We start from the raw sequence: 26,512 nt of genomic DNA on the forward strand, positions 1-26,512 counted from the left end.
CAGAGCTCAAGCTGTGCCCTCAAATTATTACAACTTATGTCAATATTATAGAAAAAGAAATTACATCTAGAATGTATACTGTTTAACATATATCAATAATTTTGGATGTAAATTACAGGTGGCATGGTGGCTCAGTGGTTAGCACTGCTGCCTCACAGCCCTAGGGTCCTAGGTTCAATTCTAGCCTCGGGTTTTTTGATCTGTTCTCCGTGTGGGTTTCCTCTGCGTGCTCCAGTTTCCTCCCACAGTCCAAAGATGTGCAGGCCAGGTGAGCTGGCCATGCTAAATTGTCCACAGTGTTAGGTGCATTAGTCAGAGGGGAATGGATGTGAGTCGGTTACTCTTCAGAGGGTCGGTGTGGACTGGTTGAGCTGAAGGGCCAGTTTCCACACTGTAGGGAATCTAGTTTAATAAAGGTTCTAAGTTTTTTGATTGTATCAAATTGTGAATTGGGTTACCTCTTGAGAAGAAAGGTCATAATTAAGACATCTGCAAAAATTGGCATCTGAGTGGATGAATGGTATCTGATATTTATAAAGCGGCTCATCATAGTTTCAGGGAGGTAATTAGAAACTCTTTGCTTTAAATCCATCATAGTATCTTTTTTTTCCAATTAGGATGGAGTTATTCCAGTTGCACTATTTCAATGTGTGTTAAATAATACTGCATTGTAGCACATTTGCTTTGCATACCCAGTAATACAGTAAATGCACCATTCAATTGTATTAACCACACTGTTTAGGAAAAGGTAATGCTTGTTGCAATTAAAATTACTGGGCGTTATTTAAAAAGAAAGTAAGTTACAGTGAAATTTTGAAAAGTTTATTAGTTTAGCAAATGTTTCCTGTTAGAGCAAAGTCAAACAGCATAGTGAATTTGTCAGATTTAAGTTAATCTATGGATATAACAGTCAACATAGTTCAGTTGGAAAAAGTTCAATTTAAATATTACATTTAGAAATTTTATAAACAACAATTAAACAATATCACAGCATATGAGAATATTATCAACCTCATGATAAACAAGAGGAATTTATTGGTCCTGAAATTCATGGGCTTGGAAAGGTTGGTACCCAGTTGTAAATTTAGTGGGCCTAGAACATGTGGCATGTTTTATAAATTGTGAAATTCAGCTTGGAGGAGATGGTGCTTCTCATGCCCACTGTCCAGGTGATGATATGATTGCATCAGGAGAGGCAACACACCTGTCCAGCTTTACCATGACTAGCAGCTCATCAATGTAGATCTGCATGAGACAGGCCTATTTACTACATCAGTATGGCCTAGTACCAGTTTTCAGACCAACAATCGAAGATGGAGTTAGTTAAGTGCCAGTAGAGACCAACCCACTGTGTTAAAAGAATTTGGACCAGAAATTCAGAAAGAGGGGCAAAGCAGGGCAGACTAGCCTGTCTGGAAGAAAGCCTGCCCTCCAGTGTGAGGCCATGGAGCATATTGTTTCTTCTGATAACCCAGTGTATTCTTTTTTCTAGGGGAGTGAAAACAAGGAAATGTATTTTGTCATTGAATTCTTCATGGAATATCTCCCACCCATTGTCATTTCCATTAGTAATATTCTCCTGCCATTTTTATTTCGGATAATTGTCCGATATGAAGAATATCCACCAAACACTGAAATCAATTTGATATTAATCAGGTAAATCTTATTAGATGTATAATTAGACTTAGGAGCTGAGTGATGTTTTGTCTATTTCCATCTGCCACACATTAAATAGAAGGTCAACAGTCTTTTAAAATGAACTTTATTATGCTTTATATATCAATTTTTCCTTTCAGAGATTGGTATAAATTCTTTCCCCAGTGGAGATGTAATAATTTTAGTTTAGTCGCTTTTATATTATAAAATTGTTAGCTTCTCAAAATTGGTGTTTATATTTGGCTGAGAACATCCTCCAAATTTAAAAACACCAACTTAGCTACATTGTCATCCACTGTCAGTATAAAGGGATGTTTTAACATGTGGACTGTCCCTGAAATAACTCCAGCGTGAACCTCTCAGTTGTTATTGCTTAACTGTATATGGACGTACATGGAATAGTGTAGGTTAGATGGGTTTCAGATTGGTACGACAGGCTGGCACAACACCGAGGGCCGAAGGACCTGTACTGCGCTGTAGTGTTCTATGTTCTATGTTCTATGTATTGTAGAGTTTACAACCACCTTCATGTAATTGGCACTTATCCAAGTGCATATCAATTCGGAATCAATTTTGAAGTTAAATCACTGCTGTGTCTTGATCAATCGCATAAACAATTTATTGTGGCATTGTTGGTTAATGAAGAAGTATGGGACAAGATAATGAGGAAGTATTCCAAACATAATGACAGTCTTGATCTGTTATTCTTCAAACAATTGCCAAATGGAGAGATGGTGCCATAATGGTGATGTCACTGGAGCATTAATCTGGAGGCTATAGCTTTGGGATCAGACGTCAAAATCCCACTCTGGCAGCAGGTGGAACTTAAATTTAATTCATTAATGAAAATCTGGTGTCAGTAATGGTGAATCCGAAATTCATTTTCATAAAAACCCATCTGGTTCACAAATGTCCTTTTAGGGAAAGAAATCTGTTGACTTCAGACCCACAGCAATATGGCTGACTCTTAGTTGCCCTCTGACATGGTCAAGCAAGCGCACAGCTCAAGGGCAGGTAGAGATAGGAAACAAATGCTATCTTTTATTAAAATAATTTTGAAAACAGTTTGATGGATCTTAGTCTTAACTTTTCTGCACAGATGGAACGTCCAAGGTTTGCTTCTCTTGGCTGACATAGCAGTAGATAGTGCGCTATAGCTCCTTATCTGTGTCCCAGTGTGGTGAGGAGAAAATGTTTGGAATACTTCCTCAGTACTCAATTGCTGTCTGTTCTCTGGCATTGTAGCAGTCAGAAGAGAATCAATGCCATGCACTTTTCCACCCTTACATAAATATCCACACAGTATTTTCATTCAGCATGATCTCAACACACAACCTGCCCGTGTGTAAACTGACAGCTTAGTATAGAATCTCATTCAAATCTAATGTCAGGTTCCAACATCATAAATCATTGACTTACATCACAATGCCATCCATTTTTTTTTTCAAAAAAAATTATGACAGCATTTTTATTGTTAAAACCTGAACCAATAGTGAGTGTGGAGGATCACTGATGCTACATAACCTACAAACAGAAAATTGTATTACGTAGGACCCAAATGTTCTATTTCAAAAATCTGGGCTGTGAAGAATCAAACTAGGGCCTAATCTCTGCACTTACGGTCTCATTAACAAAGGTAGGTATTACAAAATGCACCTCCTAACCTAATGACCACAATTTCAGCAGGAACACAAGAAAAGGTGGAGGCTGGTACAATGACAACATTTAAAAGGCATTTGGATGGGTATATGAATAGGAAAGGTTTAGAGGGATATGGGCCAAGTGCTGACAAATGGGACTAGGTTAATTTAGGATATCTGGTCAGCATGGACAAGTTGGACTTAAGAGTCTGTTTCCATGCTGTACATCTCTATGACTCCAACACCCACTATCTTACTAGCCCAAGCTCTGTATAGATCAATAAACACAATGGAGGATGAGAAAAAAGAAAATGTATTTATGTAAAAGTAAATAATTGCTGTGATTTATAAAGTTTATCTGTCTTTAAGTTTCTCCATTCATTTCCATTTAGAAGTGTATTCTTAAGACTAACCAATCTGAGCATGCTGGTATTCTCGCTGTGGCAACATATCACCTGCTCTGACAGTGAAAGTAAACAGGATTGTGAAGCCTGTGGTCACAGCATTCACTATCCGGTGAGTAAAAAATAGTGAGAATAAACAGTAGCTTTATAAGAGAGATCAGTGGTGGGTTATGTGTTTGATTTTGTGACATCAGAGATTGTTATAGGCAGGAAGGGAAAGTTCAGATGTACCATTCTTCATTGGATCACAACAGTAGCAAGATTGCCATAGGCACTAACCTGAGAGCGTAATCAATACCATTCATTTTTATATCACCTTATCACATCCTCGGGATGCCCCAAAGTGCTTTACCGTCTGTGAATTAATTTGAATGTGCAAGAATGTGAAGCTAGTTGGCACATGGACAAGAAACAGATGGAGACCCAGTTAATCAGCTTTTTTTTCTTGTAGCACTCATCGACAGAGAACCATTGGTATGGCACAGTGAAAATTCCCTGTTGTCTTTAAATTATGCTTTGGATTGTCTACTGCATACTGGTAAAAGGAGATGTACCTGAAAGACAAAACCTCCCATTGTACAACCTAAATTGCACGTGGATGTTTCTGTGCCACTTCAGAATCAGAGAAGTGCTACGGTGCAAAAGGGGGCCATTTGACTCATTTTGCTAACACCAACTCATTAAATAAACATCATTTTGCCAAGTGCCAATTTCCTGCTTTCTTCCTGTACTTGTGGTTCTGTTCGCCGAGCTGGGAATTTCTGAGCAGACGTTTCGTCCCCTGTCTAGGTAACATCCTCAGTGCTTGGGAGCCTCCTGTGAAGCGCTTCTGTGATCTTTCCTCCAGCATTTGTAGTGGTTTGAATCTGCCGCTTCCAGTTGTCAGTTCCAGCTGTCCGTTGCAGTGGCCGGTATATAGGGCCCAGGTCAATGTGCTTATTGATTGAATCTGTGGATGAGTGGCAAGCCTCTAGGAATTCCCTGGCTGTTCTCTGTTTGGCTTGGCCTATAATAGTAGTGTTGTCCCAGTCGAACTCATGTTGCTTGTCCTCTGTGTGTGTGGATACTAAGGATTCCAGGGAATTCCTAGAGGCTTGGCACTCATCCACAGATTCAATCAATAAGCACATTGACCTGGACCCTATATACCGACCACTGCAGCGGACAGCTGGAACTGACAACCGGAAGCGGCAGATTCAAACCATTACAAATGCCAGAGGAAAGATCACAGAAGCGCTTCACAGGAGGCTCCCAAGCACTGAGGATGTCACCTAGACAGGGGACAAAACGTCTGCAACACAAATTCCCAGCTCGGCGAACAGAACCACAACAACGAGTTACAAATCTTCTCACAGACTTTCTTCCTGTACCCTTGCATATTACTTTTATCCAAATAGTCATTCAACATCCTTTTGAATGCTTCAATTAAACCTGTCTCCGCCACATTTCCAGGCATTGCATTCTATACCCTAACTACTTGTTCAGTGAAAAAGCTTTACCTCACTTCATCTTTGCTTCTTTTGCAGATCACTTTAAATCTATGCCTTCTTCTTCTTGTTCCTTTTTTGAGCAGGAACACTTTCTCCTTATTTATTCTATTCACCCTGTTCACGATTTTGAAAGCCTATATCAGATTTTCACTTCATCTACTTCTTTCCAATGAGAATGGCCCCAATCTTTTCAATCTATGGTCAGTACATTTGCAGATGACACCAAAATTGGAGGTGTAGTGGACAGCAAAGAAGGTTACTTCAGATTACAACAGGATCTTGATCAGATGGGCCAATTTGCTCAGGCGTGGCAGATGGAGTTTAATTTAGACAAATGTGAGGTGCTGCATTTTGGGAAAGCAAATCTTAATGGTAAGGTCCTATGGAGTGTTGCTGAACAAAGGGACCTTGGAGGGCAGGTTCATAGCTCCTTGAAAGTAGAGTCGCAGGTAGATAGGATAGTGAAGAAGGCGTTTGGTATGCTTGCCTTTATTGGTTAGAGTATTGAGTACAGGAGTTGGGAGATCATGTTGTGGCTGTACCGGACATTGGTTAGGCCACTTTTGGAATATTGTGTGCAGTTCTGGTCTCCTTCCTATCGGAAGAATGTTGTAACAGTTGAAAGGGTTCAGAAAAGATTTACAAGGATGTTGCCAGGGTTGGAGGATTTGAGCTGTAGGGAGAGTTTGAATAGGCTAGGGCTGTTTTCTCTGGAGTGTCGGAGGCTGAGGGGTGACCTTATAGAGGTTTATAAAATCAGGAGGGGCATGGTTAAGATAAATAGACAAAGTGTTTTCCCTGGAGTGGGGGAGTCTAGAACTAAAGGGTGAGAGGAGAAAGATATAAAGAGATTCAAAGTTTGTGAGAAGATTTGTAGCTCGGGTGCTCGTTGTTGTGGTTCTGTTCGCTGAGCTGGGAATTTGTGTTGCAGACGTTTCGTCCCCTGTCTAGGTGACATCCTCAGTGCTTGGGAGCCTCCTGTGAAGCACTTCTGTGATCTTTCCTCCGGCATTTGTAATTGTTTGAATCTGCCGCTTCCGGTTGTCAGTTCCAGCTGTCCATTGCAGTGGTCGGTATATTAGGTCCAGGTCGATGGGCTTATTGATTGAATCTGTGGATGAGTGCCATGCCTCTAGGAATTCCCTGGCTGTTCTCTGTTAAACACCCAGACGGGGGACGAAACGTCTGCAACACAAATTCCCAGCTCGGCGAACAGAACCACAACAATATAAAAGAGAATAGCGCATGCATGGAATGAACTGCCAGAGGAAGTAGTGGAGGCTAGTACAATTGCAACATTTAAAAGGCATTTGGATGGGTATCTGAATCGGAAGGGTTTGGAGGGATATGGGCCGGTGCTGGCAGGCGGGACTAGATCGGGTTGGGATATCTGGTCAGCATGGACAAGTTGGACTGAAGAGTCTGTTTCCGTGCTGTACATCTCTATGACTCTATGTTCAAATCCTTACTATAATGTAGTACTTAGAATTGTGTATTATACTTCTGCTGAGTTCTAACAACTTTTATACAAGTTCAACACCACCTCTTTGTTCTTGGACTCTATGTCTTTTAATAAAGCCAAGATTACTATGCTTTACTCTCTGCTTACTCTACCTGTCCATCCACCTTTAATGATCTTTGCATATACACACTCAGGTCCATCTGCTCCTCTACCTCCCGTAAAATTATACCCTCTGTTTTATGACGTCTTTCAATGTTCTTCCTACCCAAAATACTAAATCATCTCTCTGCGTTGTAACTTATCTGCCGCCTGTGTACCCAGTCTATCAATTTGTCTCTATCCTTCTGGACTTCTACACTGTCCTCCTTACAGTTTACAATTCTTCAAAGTTTTGTGTCACCTGCAAACCTGAAATTACTCCCTGCACACTGAGACCTAGATCATTAATATATATCAGGGAAAGTAGGGGTTTCAATACCCTTGGGGTCCCTTCACTACAAATCCTCCTCCAGCCTGAAAAATATCGATTTATTCTTGCAGTCTGCTTCCATCCCGAAGCCAATTTTTTATCCAGCTTGCTACTGACCCTTTTGTTCCTTGACTGAGAACTTTCCTCCCAAGTCCATTATGTGACATTGTATGGAAAACCTTTGGAAAGTCCTTTTCGAACCATTCTGTTATCGCTTCAAAAAAAAATCCATTTAGTTTGTTAAATATGTTTGAACCCCTTAGTCAGTCTTCTAAAGTAGATCTATATGTACAAATGCTACCAAATTTATAAACTGGCAGTTGGTGTAATTTTGGATGATTTGTTAGAAAGAAGGTAAATAAATAATTACAACAAAGACAGTGAAAGTAAAAATATCTTGAAGGCAATTGTTTCTGACCAATCTATTTATATTGCAGAATACATACATTTCTCAAAGAACCAATCAGACTTGCTGTTTGTGTGTTTGCTGATATTATTTCTGTTTCATCCCCCAGTGTTGGGAGACAAAGATTGGACAGGAAATGTACAAGCTAATGCTGTTTGACTTTCTGTCTTGCATTGCTGTCACCTTTTGTGTGGAACTTCCAAGAAAGTAAGCAATTTAGAAGATATTTCCATGTCCAATAGAGCTGAGGAGTTAAGTGTGACATGTGTGTGTAGTGCTGGAAAAGCACAGCAGGTCAGGCAGCATCGAGGAGCAGGAGAATTGACGTTTCAGACGTAAGCCTTTCATCAGGAAAGCCCTGATGAAGGGCTTATGCCCAAAATGTCAATTCTCCTGCTCCTCAGATGCTGCCTGACCTGCTGTGCTTTTCCAGCGCCATACTCTCGACTCTGAGCTCCAGCATCTGCAGTCCTCACTTTCTCCTATTAAATGTGACGTGACAGATATCTTAAATTAAGTGAAGAATTATGATAGAATAAAAAGTAATAAATTACTTCTGCTGATGTATAGTGATATTCCTGCATAAATTTAAAATTCACGTGAAAAAAGTAAAATGAGGTTAGAAAACACTTTTTTTGTAGGGAATGGTTAGATTATGGAAAACTATGCTCCTAAAAGCTGTTGAGTAGAAATAATAACTATTCTAAATGGAATTGTTTTTATATTTAAAAGAATATTAAGTGGGTAGCTAGCAGAAGAGATACTGCAAATCTGATGAGCTGAATGACTTCTATGTACACTGTAACATCTGTCAATGCCATAATATAAAGCAGCATAACTCCCAAGTCTCCATGAACTGCAGCAGTTCAAGGTGTTAGCTCACCACTATCACTTTCTCAAGGACAACCAGGGATGGACAATATCTGTTGGCCCAGCCAGTAATGCCCACATCTATTGAGTGAATTTTTAAAAATGGGATGGATGACACATTATTTTTAAATTTAGAACTTATTTCACTTGCATATCAAGATGCCTGTCTCCTCAGTTCAAATAAATGTGTTTCTGTTTAAAAAAAATGAAAAAACTGTAAATCAGAAACAAAAACAGAAGTTGCTGGAAAAGCTCAGCAAGTGTGGCAGCATCTGTGTAGAGAAATCAAAGTTAATGTTTCAGGTCCAGAATTGATGGTAGCTAGGAAACTGGCGTTTTTTTATATGCAGATGATAGAGTGGAGAGGAGGGGGGTAAGGAGTAAACAACAGGTATGGATAGAGCCCAATGAGAGAGGAGAACAATTGGACATACAAAGGAGTTGATAACAGTCTGGCTGGGAGGGTGAATAGTTGTTAATGAAGACTGTTAGTGGCTAACGATGGTTAGTGTGTGGTGGCAGACTGTGATAACAAGGACTGGTGTGTGTGGTAGAGGGCTAGGACATGTGGATTTTGGACCCTGAAATTATTGAACTTGATATTGAGTCTGGAGGGCTGCAGGGTCCCCAGTGGAACCTACCACACACACACCAGACTATCACATAGTCTGTCATTGTTAGCCACTAACAATCTCCATTAACAGTATTCATACTCCCAGCCAGCTCATTATCGACACCTTTGTCTGTCCAACTGTCTTTCTTTCTCTTTGGGCTCTATCCCCACTTAACGTTTACTCCTTATTCCCCCCGCCCCCTCCCCCCCCCCCAACACCCTATCTTCTTTGCATAAACCAACATTTTCTAGCTACCATCAGTTCTGAGGAAGGGTCACTGGACCGGAAGCGTTAACTTCGATTTCTCTTTACAGATGCTACAAAACTTGTTTCTATGTTTTATTCCATTAACTATTATTGTATGTGAGCTCTGTATGTCTACCTGCCTGTACCTGAAAACATTGGGTAATATTTCTTCACAATGATGCGAGGGAACGAAGCTACCAAAACTTCTTTTCTATTGTTTAGATTCATCGTTGAGCATGCTCCGTTTGAGATAACTAAAATGTTGAAGAAGCAGCAATTTCTGATTCCAGAGAATGTTTTGGATATCGTTGATGGACAAACTATTGTCTGGATTGGAATGTTTTACTCTCCATTACTGCCACTTCTCAACATCGTCAAGTATTTCATCATCTTCTATGTGAAAAAGGTAGACTTGAGAAAAATAAGGAAGTCTGTAGTTATAATGATTTTATTTAATGATAATCAATCGGTAATAGCCTGTGTTGGAGATGAAGATAACCTCCTGGCTGTTAAACTGATCCTTTGGAAATTGTAATGAATGAAAATGTGTTAGAAAAATCTTTGGTTACAACACATGTAAAGAACCTACACATATCAGCAGGTTAATTTTGATAACCATGTTTATCACAGAACCTAAATTATTAATTTCAAATCAGACTCCACATGGAACTGGTGGGTGCTGGGACTGTGTCTGTGAAGGCCTCAGGAAAAGGTAGCAGTAGAGACTAAGTAATAAGGACAGGACTATCTAACCCCTGAGGGGGAAACAAAATAATTGACTGCAGATTAGCACAGGAGAATGTTGACCCATTGACTGTTTTTGTGTATACCCTAAACCTATGGATAAACTGGATTTGGTGTATGATTGTTATTCCCACTGCAAGAGACAAATTTGATGTTTAAATCATTGCCAGTCAGAGCATATTGCTTTGTTCCCTCCATGGCAACCTCTTACGCGCAATTCTTGTAGACAGGAAAACACGGATGTGTTTCTCTAAACAACGTCAATGTTCAGAAGACTCACCACAAAGTGACTCGTCACTTCACCCAGCCCTTCATCTTACACTCCAAGGGTATGAGCTGAAATATCACCACCACTTTTCCCAAGTTCCCTGCCATTCAGTAAATCATTCAAATCCTGTCCGCGGAGCTGAAATGACAGTCCAACACATTGCATCATCCAACTCTTCTGTTAATGATTTGCATTGATAGGGAAACAAAATAAGAAGTTAGGCCGCTTTTGGAATACTGCATCCAATTCTGGTCTGCCTGCCACAGGAAAGATATTGTTAAATGTGAAAGCACCCAGAAAAGATTTACAAGGATGTTGCCGGGATTGGACATTTTGAGCAAAAGGGAGAGGCTGAATAGCCTGGGGCAGTTTTCCCTGGAGTGTCAGAGATTGAGGGGTGATCTTCTAGAGGCATGCAAGATCGTGAGGGGCATGGCTAGGGTGAATTGCCAAGTCATTTTCCAAAGGTTGGGGAGTGCAAAACTAGACAGCACAGGTTCAAGATGAGGGAGCAAAGATTTAAAAGGGACCTAAGGAGCAATTTTCTTTTATGCAGTGGGTGGTGTGTGTAAGGAATGAGCTGCCAGTGGGAAATGGTGGAGACTGGGTATAAATAGGCAAAGTCTTTTCTCTGGGGTGGGGGAGTCCAGAACTGGAAGGCATAGGTTTAGGGTAAGAGGGGAAAGATATGAAAGAGACCGAAGGGGCAACTTTTTCATGCATGGGATGGTACATGTATGGAATCAGCTGCCAGAGGAAGTGGTGGAACCTGGTACAATTGCAACATTTAAAAGGCATCTAGATGAGTACATGAATAGGAAATGTTTGGAGGGATATGAGCTGGGTACTGGCAGGTGGGACTAGATTGGGTTAGGATATCTGGTTGGCATGGACGAATTGGATGGAAGGGTCTGTTTCCATACTGTACACCTCTATGACTCTGTATGAATAGGACCGGTTTAGAGTGATATGGGCCAAATGCTGGCAAATGGGACTAGGTTAAGTTCAGCTATCTGGTTGGCTTGGGCAAGTTGGGCTGAAAGGTCTGTTTCCATGCTGTACAACTCCATGATTCTAAGAAACAAAATTGCATTTCTACAGTGTCTTTCATAACCTCAGGTTGTCCCAGAAGTCTTTGCAACAAGTTGAAGTATTTTTTGAAGTGTAGTTAATGTTGTAATGTAGGAAAAAGATTGGAGCCAACCTGTGTGCGAAACTAATACAAGCAGCAAAAAAAAAGCCAGAAAATGTAAGATAATCAAAATGCAGTTGTATTTTACATAAATACACGTGTTATTTATTTTTTGCTCACTTCATCTGCCATGTGAAGAAAATCAGCCAGCGAATTATCAGCCAGTGCTTGGGTCCAATGAGTACTTTTTTTAAATTTACAGCATTCTTTGTACAACTACTGTCGTCCTGGCAAAAGACTGTTCCGAGCCTCCAGCTCTAAGATTTTCTTTCAGTTGGTATTGCTGTTTGGACTGGCTACAGCAATTGTTCCCGTCAGTGTCAATATAGCTACGTAAGTATCTCTGGGAAAGTGGGAAAAGTTTACACATCTCTTTTATTGCTTCTGGTCGAAGGAATCAGCCAAGGAGGGACCTGGGGAAAGTAATTGTTCTGTTGTGAGAACTGATATCACCTCAATAGAGTAAATGGATTCACTATGTGCCTTAATGTCTTTAATAGGTTCAATTATTGTGAAAGGCTTTAATTTTAGAATATCTCTTGGCGCAAAGAGGGAGAAAGTGAGGACTGCAGATGCTGGAGATCAGAGTCAAAGGACAGCCAGTCAGACAGTATCCAAGGAGCAGGAGAGTCGATGTTTCGAGCATAAGCTCTTTATCATTCCTGTGCTTTTCCAGCATGACACTTCTTGCCTTGGCACAGTAATGCAAAGCTGTTTTCAGGCCTGGGGTTGGACTAATGAGAATGTTTTCTGCAACATAGCCAAAATGTGAGATTACATCCCTGGGCACAGACAATCGATTCACAGAGTCATATAGCATAGAAACAGGCCCTTTGGTCCAACAAGTCTGTGCCAAACATAATCCCAAACTAAACTAGGCCACCTGCCTGCCTGGCCCATATCCCTCCAAACATTTCCTATGCATATACTTATCCAAATGTCTTTTACACATTGTAACTGTGCCCACATCCACCACTTCCTTAGAAAGTTCATTCCACATGTGGACTACAATCTGTGTAAAAATTTGCCCCTCATGTCTTTTTTAAATCTCTCTCCTCTTACCTTAAAACTGTGCCCTCTAGCCTTGAAATCCCCCATTTTAGGGGGGAAAAAACAACTACCATTAACTCTATCTATACCCCTCATTATTTTATGAACTCCTATAAGGTCGCCTCTCAACTCCTAAACTCCAGCACAAAAAGTCCCAGCTTACCCAACCTTTCTTGACAACTCAAACCTTCCATAACCGGCAACATCCTGGTAAATCTCTTCTGAATCCTCGCCAGCTTAATAATATTCTTTCTGTAACTGGGTGACCAGAACTGGACATTGTTCTTCAGAAGAGGCTTAGAAATGAGTTAGAACCACAGAACCACAGAAATGATACAGTACCGAAGGGAGCCATTTGGCCTATCTTGTCCAAACTGACCCAAGGACACTCAACTGCCCTTCCCAATCCCATCGTCCTGCACATAGCCCGTAGTCCTGCAGCTTACAGCATTGAAGGTACTTTTAAAAAGAGTTTAGGGTCTCTGCCTCCACCACCAACTCAAGCACAAATTCCAGCCACCCACCACCCTCTGCGTAAAAAAAGCTTTTCCTCACATCTCCTCTAATCCATCTGCCACTTCACTTGAATCTATAACCCCTGGTTTTTGAACTCTCTGCCAAGGGAAACAGGCTCCTCCTGTCTACAGTATCCCTATCCCTCACAATTTTGTATACTTCAATCATGTCACCCCTCAGCCTTCTCTGTACCAAGGGAAACAACCCCAACCTCTCCAAAGTCTCCTCCGAGCTATAACTCTCCAGCCCTGGCAATATTCTAATAAATCTTCTCTGCACCCTCTCCACTGCAATTCCTTCCTTCCTGTAATGTGGTGACCAGAACTGCAAACTATACTTCAACCCAAGTGCAAAAATGACCTGCTAAACAGATTGGCTGTCTCCCAGCTTGCCAGCTTCAGTGTTGCTGTAGAACAAAACATCTCCTTGACCGAGTGCCAGTTTTAAACTGTTGTTGGGAAAGATAAAAAAAAAATCAGTAGGCATTTGTGGGCAACTTCCTTCGAAGTAAGCACTCGGTTTTAGTGCTGCCTGCAAAATCCAGGCTGTTGATCCAAAAGTTTGGTAAGTGACCCACATCTCACGGTAAATAAACAAATTTGTCAACTTTAACCCTGACAATCACCCCTTTACCACACCCTTGTTTTTCTGTCACTTGAGACAATTGCTCTTACGTGGCCATTAATCCTCCTTCTCTTTTGCATCATCTGAGTGACCTACCATCATGTACGAACCCAAAACCTGTATCAGGAGGCTTTTCAGCAATGAATCATATTCAAGGGTTAAGGCTTAATGCTAGTTTTATGAACCTCCACAATTTGTTGCTGCTGTTCTCATATTTGCTACTGCTCTTGATGGCAGTTGTACAAATATAGGCGCCGGTTTATAAAAAAAGCTCAATGTAACTGTTGATTACTCCTCAGGGTCCATCCATCCATGTCCTGTGGTCCATTTCGACACTATGAATCAGCTTGGCTCATTATTCCTGCAACAGTATCAACGTTTCCGTCAGAAGTGCAGAGATTTTTGAAGTACATTATAGCAGAGCCCTTTATCCTATTAGTGATCACCATTTTATGGTAAGAATTGCATTGCATTACAATAGGAGAATTTATGATGAAGAAACAAGATTGTAATTTTATTTTTGAAACCATAAATAGAAAAGTGAGCGGCCGGGTGGAGATTTGTGAAACTAAAACACACTCCTGCTTTTTGATGGCACAGTACAATTCTTCTTCAGGCAACATATGATATCATTTAATAATTTTAATTAAATCTTAACATATATTCTTACATTTGCATATGCTTAATAAGACAACAAACTGCCAGGTTTATTTTGATAAACAGAGTAGAGGTTCACCCTTGAAGGGTAAGGATATCAGCAACTATCCACTACACTAATAATTATTTGTTTCTTAAGAAACACAATGGAAAAATAGCTAGAATTCCTGTTCCACTTCCTCCTAATCCTTCCAATAACTGGGATAACCATCACACTGACAAATCAAGTACAGTACTTTAGGCTGAAGTATGAATTATTTTTTAGTGTTAAACTACAAATTTAGTTGGAGCTAAATATATCACAACATGATAATATTGCATTCAGCCTAAATAATCTTCCCAAAGAAGCAAAATACTTTGCAACTGTCCAGAGTTAATTTTCACAACTCATGCATTGATTTTTTTTGTCAATTTAAACAAGTTTATTTTAGTTGCATGAAATTCTGCCTTAAGTCATGATATAATTCCAGTTCAGCTACAAAAGCAGAAGACTGAATAAAAAGCTGTAATTATATACTGCAGTTGATCTGGGCAGTTTCTATTATTACACATCACAGATAGACCTGTTATATTGGCTATGAGGAAATTTCCAGATCCTGTCTCAACAGCTTGATGATCAGAATCTTTATCACAGTGATCTGATATACGGTTAACAGGTTCAGACTTGAGACTGCACTGAATCTTCATCTGGAATGACATTCCTTTTGAGAGAATAAATTCACAATGTCTTTTCCAGCAACTAGGAGAAAGTGAGGACCGCAGATGCTGGAGAATCAGAGTCGAAAAGTGTGGTACTGGAAAAGCGCAGCAGGTCAGGCTGCAACCGATGAACAGGACAGTCGATGCTTTGGGCATTCCAGATGAAAGGCTTATGCCTGAAACATTCACTCTCCTGCTCCTCGGATGTTGCCTGACCTGCTGTGCTTTTCCAGTGCCACCCTTTTCAACTCCAATTGTCTTTTTCAGTCCTATGTACTTGTAATAATGATCAGCAAAACAAAAGTCCATCAGAGACTTCAATCTTTGCTCCAAATTAAAAATTGCAGTGCCTTGCAATGATATCCTATGCAATTCAAAAAGACATAGTTCATACCATGCTTCAGCTGAAACTCTGTTTGTACATTCTCATCTCTAAGTTAAAGTTGTAGCTTTATGTGCTACTATGGAACATAAGCAGAAAAAATCTTGTCTGAAACTGTAGGGCAGCCCAAAGGAGGTGCTACACTCTAAAGTTCTCTATTTTCAGATGAGATATTAAACTGGAGGCCCATTTACCCCTTCATAGGTATAAAAGATTCCATGGAACTATTTTGAAGAACAGCAAAGTAGTTATCTTCAGTTTATTCTTCAACTAATGTCGCCGAAAACAGATCAGCTCAGTATCACTTTGCTGTCCATGGGAGTTTGCTGTTAGCAAATAAATTGCCATGTTTCTTCCATTACAACAACAATGAGACTTCAAAAGTAGCAAAATATTCTGGCATGTTTTGTGGTTGCGCATAGCTCTAAACAAATACAAATCTTTATTTCTTTATGATGTAGGATCGAACACGTATCTGTCAGATTCCCACACAATGCTTTATTAGAATGAGGTGATGCAGTGAAATTATGTAATCCCTTTTTATTAAAAACTGGAATGTAAATCCAAGCAGGCTTACAGGAACACAGGTTTGCCATTCAGGCCACTGAACATGTTCCACCATTCAGTGAGATCATGGCTGCTCCATATCCCAGCTCATTTACCTGTCCTGTTGTTACTCAATGACCAAGAAAAAGAAAATTGAGATCAGATGTGCATTTGTTAATTGAGTTGGTGTATCTACTTTCTGTGGCTAGAGCTATAAATTTCTGTCACCTTTCATGGAATCATGAAGTCACTGAGTTATATAGTACAGAAATAGACCCCTTGATCCAATTTCTCCCTGTCGACCAGACATCCCAAACTGATCTAGTCCCATTTGCCAGCATTTATCCCATATCCCTCTAGACCGCTCATTCATGTACTCATCCAGATGTCTTTTAAATGATGTAATTGTAGGCACCTCCACCACTTCCTTTGGCAGCTTGTTCCATACATGCACCATCTTTGTGGGCGGCACGGTGGCACAGTGGTTAGCACGGCTGCCTCACAGCGCTAGAGTTCAATTCCCAACTCAGGCGACTGACTGTGTGGAGTTTGCACGTTCTCCCCATGTCTGCGTGGGTTTCCTCCGGGTGCTCCGGTTTCCTCCCACAGTCCAAAGATGTGCAGGCCAGGTGAATTGGCCATGCTAAATTGCCCGTAGTGTCAGGTAAGGGTTAATGTAGGGGTAGGGGTGGGTTGCGCTTCGGCGGGGCGGTGTGGACTTGTTGGGCCGTAGGGCCTGTTTCCACACTGTAAGTAATCTAATCTAATCTTGTCCTTCATTGCTAAAGGGATGGATTTTAAAAATAGGGAGGTTATGCTGTAGCTGTTTAGGGTGCTGGTGAGGCCACATCTGGAGTATTGTGTGCAGTTATGGTCTCCTTACTTGAGAAAGGATGTACTGGCACTGGACGGGGTGCAAATGAAGTTCACTAGGTTGATTCTGGAATTGAGAAGGTTGGCTAATGAGGAGAGACTGAGTAGACTGGGACTAAACTCATTGGAATTGAGAAGAATGAGAGGGAATCCTATAGAAACATATAAAATCATGAAGAGAATAGATAGGATAGAAGTAGGGAGGTTTTTTTCCAATGGTGGATGAAACCAAAACTAGGGGTATAGCCTCAAAGTAAGGGTGGCATGGTGGCTCAGTGGTCAGCACTGCTGCCTCACAGCGCCAGGGACCCGGGTTAGATTCCTGCCTTGGACGACTGTGTGGAGTTTGCACATTCTCCCAGTGTCTGTGTGGGTTTCCTCCGGGTGCTCCAGTTTCCTCCCACAATCCAAAGACATGCAAGTCAGGTGAATTGGTCATGCTAAATTGCTCCACATTAGTCAGGGGTAAATATAGGTTAGGGTAATGGGTCTGGGTGGGTTACTCTTCGGAGGGTCGGTGTGGACATTTTTGGGCCAAATGGCCTGTTTCCATACTGTAGGGCGTCTAATCTAAAAATAAGGGACAGCAGATTTAGGACTAATTTGAGGAGGAATATCTTCACCCAAAGGATTGTGAAACTGTGGAATTCTCTGCCCAGTGGAGCAGTTGAGGCAATCTCGTGGAATGTTTTAAAGACAAAACTAGATAGATTTTTGAACAATAAAGGAATTGAGGGTTATGGTGATTGGGCGGGTAGGTGGAGCTGATTCCATGCAAAGATCAGGCCTGATCTTATTGAATGACTACCTATTCCTGCTCTTATTCTTATGTTCTACATGAATAGCTTGTCCCTCAGGTCCTTTTTAGATCTTTCCTCTCTGACCCAAAATCTATGCCCTCTAGATTTAGACTCCTTTACCCTGGGAAAAAGATCTTGTTTGTTCTCCTATCCATGCCCCTCATGATTTTATAAACCTCTATAAGGTCACCCCTCAGCCTCCGACACTCCAGGGAAAACAGCCCCAGCCTATTCAGCCTCTTCCTATAGCTCAAATCCTCCAACCCTGGCAACATCCTATAGAGTCCCAAAATGACATCCCAACTCCTACATTCAATGAAGGCAAGCTTGCCAAATGCCTTCTTCACCGCCCTGTCTGTTTCTCCACGTGCAAGGAAGTACTTAACTGCACCCTTAGTTCTGTTTGATTGGCAACATTGTGCAGGGCCCTACCATTAACTGCACAAGTCCTGCACTGATTTGCTGTATCAAAATTCAACACCTCACATTTATCTCAACTAAATTTCATGAATTGGTAAGATTAGTGTTACAGATATGTCCTTTCTGTTTAATCATCATAGAATCAGGTATCCACTATCTTCATAAATATTGTGTAAATAATATATTTAGAACATTCAAATATGAAAAGACATGAAGGCTTTGCATTTTTTTCATACATGTGAAGGTTACTTTAAAGAATTTTTAATTTTCTTAGTGGAAAATATATATAGTTTGCACAAATATTTTAATATAATTTTCTCCATTTTTTCTCTTGCCAACAGTATGATATTGACAACTTTGGTTTCTTTGGTTCAAATTAACAGAAGCACAATTACTCAACTGAAAAAGCATTTAATCTTGGTAAGCTTTTTCTTACATTGAAGGTAATGTATTAAATCTCGGTAAAGTAAGCTGGCTCCCTCACCCATTTATTGCACTGTATCATGCTGACATAAACTTAACACAATCAAAGACAGATTCATACTTTGAAACATAAAATTGAAAATGGCTGTAAACTGAAAAAACACAGGATTGATGAAAGTGGAGCTATTCAAAAATTGATTTCAATTGTTAAACGAAGTAACTCTTCAAGAGAATTTTATTTCAAATCTGATAAGCACTTTTTCACCATCAGATTGGAGTCAGTGAACCTCCTCTGCACCCCCTCCAGTGCCAGTACATCCTTTCTCAAGTAAGGAGACCATAACTGCACACAGTACTCCAGATGTGGCCTCACCAGCACTGTACAAAGCTACAGCATAACCTCATATCACATATCATACACATCACACATTGTAGGACAGGGAAACATGAACATGGTATTACAATGAAATTAGAAATTTGTGCACAGTATTAGCATAGAAAGCTGGTGTCTGTAATTGAAGGAGATCTAAATAAATAAAGTTGAAGTGATACAAGTATATGTCCAGGATTGCCTGCAAGCTCCTGCACTGAGGAGGTATCCTGTACAGGTAAATAGGTGTGGAGGAATGAACAAGTAAGCAATCCAGGTGATAAAAATGGCAGAGGTCTCTCAGCAAAGAGTTAACAAAAATCGAGTGAGCATGGACATTAATTACCTTCATTGTATCTTGGACTTAAAGTCCACTGACTGAATTTATCCACCATTATATTCAAATATTTCATTTAGAGGCTATGTCTCCCAAAGTTGTTGATCCTCAGTTGTAAGCTATAGACATATGCTATGAAATGATTCTTGAACAATTTCACTTTGAGATTTGTGCAGTTCTCTCCTTGAGAAATGCAAAGAGCTGAAATCTGATGAAAGATATGAGGATTTGCACAATGAAATCTGAGTGATTTAAACATTCTCAGTGCGGGAGATTATAGAATCTTTATTTTGCATCATTTGATCCATTCTTAAACCAATGTTTGCATCAGTGTCCTGACTACTGAAACATTTATCATTCCAAATTATGAAAACTACATGGCACAGAGTGAAAATAACGTAAATGGATCAAAGCCACTTACTTGAAGCAAAACACTGGAAATATTCTTTGTTGTGCTGCACCAAAGAACATGCTAGTGGCCTTTCCCTCCCTCTTAAAACTCCACAGTTTATTGAAGATGCTTGGAGGTAGTATTGGTCTGCGGGTAAGGCCTCTTTTTATGTAACAAGACTTTTCACATAAATCCAAAATGTGAATAATTATGAACCATTTGTTTTATTAGACAGGAAAGGATAAACGATATTTGGTAAAAAAGCTATCTTCACGTTCTCAGCATCTACAACATGGTCCTTTTCGAGACAGTTCTTCTGAAAGTGACACCCTATCAAGAGCTGGACTTGAGATTTTCAACAACAGAACTCTTTCAAGCAGCATATCCGTTAATTCTCTGTTTCAAGAGAACCAACACAATTGAAAGAAGGGCTGATACTGTTCAATATATCCCATTGTTAATGAAAAGTACCTATAATTATCTGCCAAGCTCTTCACTGCCATACTGTTCAAGAAGACCATCTAGAATATGTGCATGGTTGAACATGTTCTTTTAAATGTGTGAAACTATTTTTGCATGTAAATATTCTAACAGCTGCAAATTGCAACTTCTTTCAAGAAGAGGAAGTAAATACTTGTAAATAAAAAATAATATTCTCAAATTAAACACATTGCAATAAACAGAACATAAATTAATTTTATGAGATGTAGTACAGTATTCTTGTTTTGCAGCCTGAAAAACTCACAGAAAGTAAAAACAAAGACTCTTGTTCTACTGAGGTCTCACGGTATATCCATAAAATGAGTTAACTGTTAAAATGCAGTCTCTTCTCTGGGTGCTTTATTTTGTGCAACTTGCTTCAGGTGAAACTGAACATTTGAATTTCAGTTCTATGCTGGGTTCTATTTCCTCTTCTCCAGTTCCAATGTGACTTTCCTGTCTTGCAGGTATCAACTGTACTTTTCATTCCGAGAACTGGGAACATTGCTGCAAAATCAATATTATTGTTCATATTGAGAGGTTTGGCATAGAATCTTGAGTTGCCCCTCTTCAACATTTTGGAGCTGTGAAATCTTTGAAAGCTGTTTAGGAACAATGATTTTTAAAAAAAAAAGAAGTGAAAAAAAGTTTTTAAAAATTCTGACTAAGGATGGTGAATGACTTGGAGGAGAACCTGCAGGTGGTGGAGATCCCAAGTATCAGATGCTGTTGTCCTTCTAGGTGATAATGGTCACGGTCGTAGAAGGAGCATTTGTGAGTTGTTGTGGTGTATCTTATAGATGGTACACATTGCTGCTGCTGCTGTACATCAGTGGTGAAGAGTGTGAATTCTGAAGATGGTGGAGGTGGTGTCTATCAAGGAGCCTGACTATCCTGGATGGTTTTAAGTTTCCTGAGAGTTGTCGAAACTGCAATCATCCAGGCAAGAACATTTTGTCACACTCCAGACACATGCTTTATGGATAGTGGACAGGCTTTAGGAGTCAGGAAGTGTGTGACTTGCTACAGAATTCCCAGCCATTGACCTGCTCTAGATGCGGTATCAATACAGCTGATACAGATCACTTTACTTGTTGTTTGGGTTATCAATGCCAGGGAGAAAGTGAGGACTGCAGATGCTGGAGATCAGAGCTGAAAATGTGTTGCTGGAAAAGCGCAGCAGAATGCCAATATCAATGCCAATACCATTGAATGTTACAGAATGATGGTCAGATTCTCTCTTGTTGCGGTTGCCCTATACTTTGGAGTTTGCACCTTCTCCCTGTGTCTGCGTGAGTTTCCTCTGGGTGCTCTAATTTCCTCCAACAGTTAAAAGATGTGCAGGTTAGGTGGTTTCACCATGAGAAATTGTCCATCATGACCAGGGATGTGCAGGCTAGGTGAATTAGCCATGGGAAATGTAGGTAAAAACAAGGGCTGCAGATGCTGGAAATCAGATTCTAGATTAGAGTGGTGCTGGAAAAGCACAGCAGTTCAGGCAGCATCCGAGGAGCAGGACAATCGACGTTTCGGGCAAAAGACCTTAATTAGGAATGAAGGGCTTTTGCCCGAAACGTCGATTTTCCTGCTCCTCGGATCCTGTCTAATCTAGAATCATGGGAAATGTAGGGTGGGATGTTGTTTGGAGGTTCCGAGCAGATCTGATGGGCGCTGTATCTCACTCTATCTGCACTGTAGGAATTCTATGATTCTGATTCAATGATTCTTGTATGGCATGCATGACATTTATGAGTCGAAACTTTTCTGTTTGTCAAAGTCTTGCTGCATTTGGACATGGACTGCTTGAGTATCTGAGGAGTCCTGGATGGTGGTGCACATTGTGCAATCATCAGCAAACATTTCCACGTTTGCCCGTACCATAGAAGGAACGTAACTTGCTGTATCTGCACACAAAGTTTTTTTTTGCAATTCATGTAGCAGGTACAGCTTGCCCTCCAAGTGACTCAATTCTGTATCCTATCTCGGCATTCTAATAATTTATAGACAGCATGAACTTCATCAAATAATCTCACAATTACAAGCGTCCCTTCAACGAATCAATGTAAACATTACCTGAAGAGAAAAACTGAAGATTGTTGGAATAGATATGTAAATGAAAACGTGTGTATTAAAATTGTAGAAAGGTAAATTAAAACCTGTGTATGATGATACAAGGGCAAATTATTATCAAAGTTCATCAGTTTATGTAAATAAGTGTAGTTTCGATTCCTACAATGTAAAACTGGTGTTTAACACCGTCTTACGCAATCTGTAGTTTCTCTTTCAGGGTTGTACGTTCATTTGCAAGAAATAAGTCGACTTGTTTGTGGCCATTTCTATACTCTCTCATTAGAGAGAAGCGACTGGTGGTGATTGAACCTGGGGGTCACCAGACGTCAGGCCAAGGAAGAGGTTGAGAAGGAATGTCCTTCATGGTCACTTCAAACCGCTGATGGGAATTGAACCCACGCTGTTAGCATCATGCTACTCTGTAAACCAACAATCCAGTCAACTGAGCGAAAACAATTGCTTGGCGAATGGTATTGTCTTCAAAAACTGATCACGTGTTTCCTCCCACCAAACTATGCTTCTGTTGAAACACTGAAACACCAGTTTAATTTCGCTCATCGGGGAAATCGAAACTTGGAAGCTCAGCTGATGCAGGGAAGGGCTCCGCTCCAAATCTCCACGTCTCCTCCTAAAACTACGGCTTAAATGCAGTTGCGAATAATTCACCAGCATAATTGTGAATAGCCAGGAGTACGGGTTTTTTTGTATATTCTGATCAAATAAATGGTTTCCCAGAAATGACATTTACGTGGTTTGTTTCATTTTACTCGCGACTGATAATTTTGAGACACTTCCTTGTCATCGCCCGGCCTTTCTGTGTGACGACTGGTGAACGTGCTGTTTGTATGGTCCATTCTGGCATCAGTCAAATAAAACCCACCAACCAGCTTCCCTCAGACAGGAGGCACTGGGAAGAGCTGCTGTGTACAGTACACGGAGTGCAGAAACTGAAGTGATGCTACAGACTTCAGCTACAATCAGGTAAGTGAGTTTCATAAATGCAACGATTCCATGTAATCGACACTTTGTGAGTAAAATGTTGCTTATTAAACAAATAACGCACAGTTAATATCGAGTTGGAAAGAAGTCGCAGTAGGAACTAACTGTCAAGATGCATCTTAATGTAGGGGTCGAGAACCGATAGAAACAGTAACAGGAAGGAATTGATTTGAGCCTATGTGCAGATTAAGTAAACAAGTTCCGAGGAAGAGTTATGCTCGATTCGAAACGTTAACTTCTCTCTGCAGATGCTACCAGACCTGCTGATATTCTCAGGACTTTCGGTTTTTATTTAGATTTCCAGCATCCGCGATATGTTGGTTTTATGTAAGTAAACAGACAGCTTGGTCTTCCGGCACAGCAGGACTGTCAATGTTCTATCAGGTAGTCAGGATGAACAGGTGGAATGTTTGCACAGATGACAAAATTATAGAATATAGAAGAATGCAGATCCAATCATACCTGTGCTTTCATAAGAACTGGGAGCAGGAGTAAGCCTTCTGGCCCTTCCAGCCCGCTCCACCACTCAAAAAGATCATGGCTAGTCTTTTTGTGGACTCAGCTCCACTTAGCCGCCCTCTCACCATAATCTTTAATTTCTTTATTGTTCAGGAAAATATCTATCTTAGTCTTAAAAACATTTACTGAGGAAGCCTCAACCACTTCACTGGGCAGGGAATTCCATAGATTCACAATTCTCTGGGTGAAGAAGATCCTTCTCAATTCAGTCCTAAACCTGCTCCCTCTAATTTTGAGGCGATGCTCTCTTGTCCTAGTTTCACCTGCCAGTGAAAATATCCCCCCTACTTCTAACTTATCTATTCCCTTCATACTTTTTAATGCATTTCTATCAGATCCACCCCATTCTTCTAAATTCTGACGAATATAATCCCAGTCTACTCAGTCTCTCCTCATAAGCCAACCCCTCAACTTTGGAATCAACCTCGTGAACCTCCTCTGCACCCCCTTCAATGCCAATACATCCTTTATCAAGTATGGAGACCAAAACTGCACACTTTATTTCAGGTGTGGCCTCACCAGTTCCCTATACAGTTGCAACACAACCTCCCTACTTTTAAACTCAATCCCTTTCACAATGAAAACAAAATTCCATTTGCCTTCCTAATTACCTGTAACACCTGCAGACCAACCTTCTGTGATTCATACACAAGGGCACCCAGGTCCCTCTGCACAGCAGCATGCTGTAACTTTTACCATTCAGGTAACAGTCCTTTTTACTGTTATTCCTACCAATATGGATGACTTTACATTTATTAATATTGTAATCCATCTGCCAGACATTTGCCCACTCATTCAAAGTATTTAGGTTCCTTTGCAAAGTTTGACAATCCTCTGCACACTTTGCTCTGCCACTCTTAGTGTCATTTGCAAACTTTGACACATTACATGTGGTCCCCAGCTCCAAATCATCTATGTAACTTGTTAATAACAGCGGTCCCAACACTGATCACTGAGGCACACCACTAGTTACTGATTGCCAACCAGAATAACACTCATTTATCCCTACTCTTTGCTTCCTGTTAGTCAACTAATCCTCAATCCAAGCTAATACTTTACCCACAACACCATGCATCGTTGTTTTATGCAGCAGCCTTTTGTGCAACACCTTGTCGCAGACCTTTTGAAAATCTAGACACACCTCATCCTCTGGGTCTCCATTGTCCACTGTGCTCTTAATGACTTCATAGAGTTCCAAAAGATTAGTTAAGCATGACTTGCTCTTCGTGAACCCTTGCTGCATGTGCGTAATGGGACAATTTCTATCTGGATGTCTTGCTATCCTTCCTTAATAATAGAGTCAAGCATCTTCCCCACTACAGAAGTTAAGCTAACCGGTCTGTAATTCCCCAAGTTTCTTTCCCAGGTAAGTTCCCATAGTCAGAAAGGTGCAACCAAGTATAGGTTTCCTGCACAGTCTGAGGGATGAAGGGAAATTGTAAGGATCAGTAACTAGTTTTTCATACTCTTAATGCATTTGGTGCAGCACAGTGGCTAAATGGTTAGCACTCCTGCCCCATACCGTTGGGGACTGGTGTTCAATTCCAGCCTCAGTGTAGAGTTTGGACATTCTCCCTGTGTCTGTGCAGGTTCCCTCCAGGTACTCTGATTTCCTTCCTTAGTCCAAAGATGTGCAGATTAGAGTGGATTGGGCATTGGAAATACAAGGTTACAGGCATAGAATTGGGGGTGAGTCTGGGTGGGATGCTCTTTGGAGAGTTGGTTTGGACGTGTTGGGCTGAATGGCCTGTATCCACACTGTAAGGATTCTATTAATCTCAGAATGTCCAGCTGCAAATGACTAGGTACACAAACTTAAGCAGGTTATAAAAAGAAACGAAGTACAGAATAGTTGGAAAGGGGAATAGTTAACATTTCATGTTAAATGTAATTTCTTCAGAACTAAAGTTAAACAGTGCAAAGGTGCCATACACAACTCAAAACATAAACTTTGATTATCTCTCCAAGATGCTGCCTGAGTATTTTCATAACTTTGTGTTTATTTCAAATTTTTTAGCATCTGCTGTTTGTTCAGTCTTTTAAAGGAAGGTGCCTAGCTATCCTGTTGATTGGAGCAGGTTATCTGGTGCATAACCTAATGTTAAGATGGGTCACTGGATCTGTAATTAGATTCCTTTCAGCCCAAACTGACCCTCCAAACAGTAACTCACCTAGACCCGTTTCCCTCTGAATAAAGCACCTAACACTATGGGCAATTTAGCACGGCCAGTTCACCTAACCTGCACACCTTTGGACTGTGGGAGGAAACCAGAGCGCCTGGAGGAAACCCACGTAGACACGGGGAGAATGTGCAAACTCCACACAGACAGTCGCCCGAGGCTGGGATAGAACCTGGGACCCTGGTGCTGTGAGGCAGCAGTGCTAACCACTGAGCCACAGTGTTTTCTGTCCATAGATGCCACCAGACCTGCAGAGTTTCTCCAGCACTTGTTGTTTTTGTTTCAGATTTCCAGCATCCACAGTTCTTTGGCTTTTTTTCATTTCTGCTTGTGACTTTTAGAGAGTCAAAGAGATGTACAGCATGAAAACAGACTCTGGTCCAAATTATCTATACTGACCAGATATCCTAAATAAATCAAGTCCCATTTGCCAGCATTTGGCCTATATCCCTTGAAACCTTCCTATTCATATACCCATCCAGATGTCTTTTAAATATTGTAATTGTATGAGCCTCCAACAGTTCCTCTGGCAGCTCATTCCATACACGCACCACCTTCTGCGTGAAAACGTTGCCGCTTAGGCCCCTTTTAAATCTTTCCCCCCTCACCCTAAACCTATGCCCTCTAGTTCTAGACTGCTCCCCCACCCCAAGGAAAAGATCTTGTCTATTTATCCTATCCACGTCCTTCATGATTTTATAAACCTCTATAAGGT

General features: G+C 40.7%; 2 protein-coding genes across 3 annotated transcripts in view; both read left to right on the forward strand.

Annotated features, from left to right (window-relative positions):
* LOC122562200 (transmembrane channel-like protein 7) overlaps positions 1–20,371 on the forward strand; it is a 44,671-nt gene extending 24,300 nt beyond the window's left edge. For both annotated transcript variants that reach the window (XM_043714874.2, XM_043714877.2), the window contains exons 10-17: positions 1,493–1,656; positions 3,689–3,812; positions 7,637–7,734; positions 9,480–9,663; positions 11,664–11,794; positions 13,951–14,106; positions 18,370–18,448; positions 19,781–20,371. In XM_043714874.2, the coding sequence (XP_043570809.2) occupies positions 1,493–1,656; positions 3,689–3,812; positions 7,637–7,734; positions 9,480–9,663; positions 11,664–11,794; positions 13,951–14,106; positions 18,370–18,448; positions 19,781–19,972 (1,128 nt within the window). In that variant the 3' untranslated portion in view covers positions 19,973–20,371. The remainder of the gene's footprint in view (positions 1–1,492; positions 1,657–3,688; positions 3,813–7,636; positions 7,735–9,479; positions 9,664–11,663; positions 11,795–13,950; positions 14,107–18,369; positions 18,449–19,780) is intronic.
* Positions 20,372–22,945: 2,574 nt separating this feature from the next.
* The window catches only part of LOC122562201 (E3 ubiquitin-protein ligase rnf213-alpha-like), a 156,764-nt gene continuing 153,197 nt past the window's right edge, over positions 22,946–26,512 (forward strand). Inside the window, exon 1 of the mRNA XM_043714879.2 lies at positions 22,946–23,080. The gene's annotated coding sequence lies outside the window, so the exon portion shown is untranslated. The remainder of the gene's footprint in view (positions 23,081–26,512) is intronic.

Source organism: Chiloscyllium plagiosum, unplaced genomic scaffold (genome assembly GCF_037043375.1).
Source record: "Chiloscyllium plagiosum isolate Xiang-an unplaced genomic scaffold, Cpla_swu_hap1 HiC_scaffold_25, whole genome shotgun sequence".
In the NCBI taxonomy this organism is placed as follows: domain Eukaryota; kingdom Metazoa; phylum Chordata; class Chondrichthyes; order Orectolobiformes; family Hemiscylliidae; genus Chiloscyllium; species Chiloscyllium plagiosum.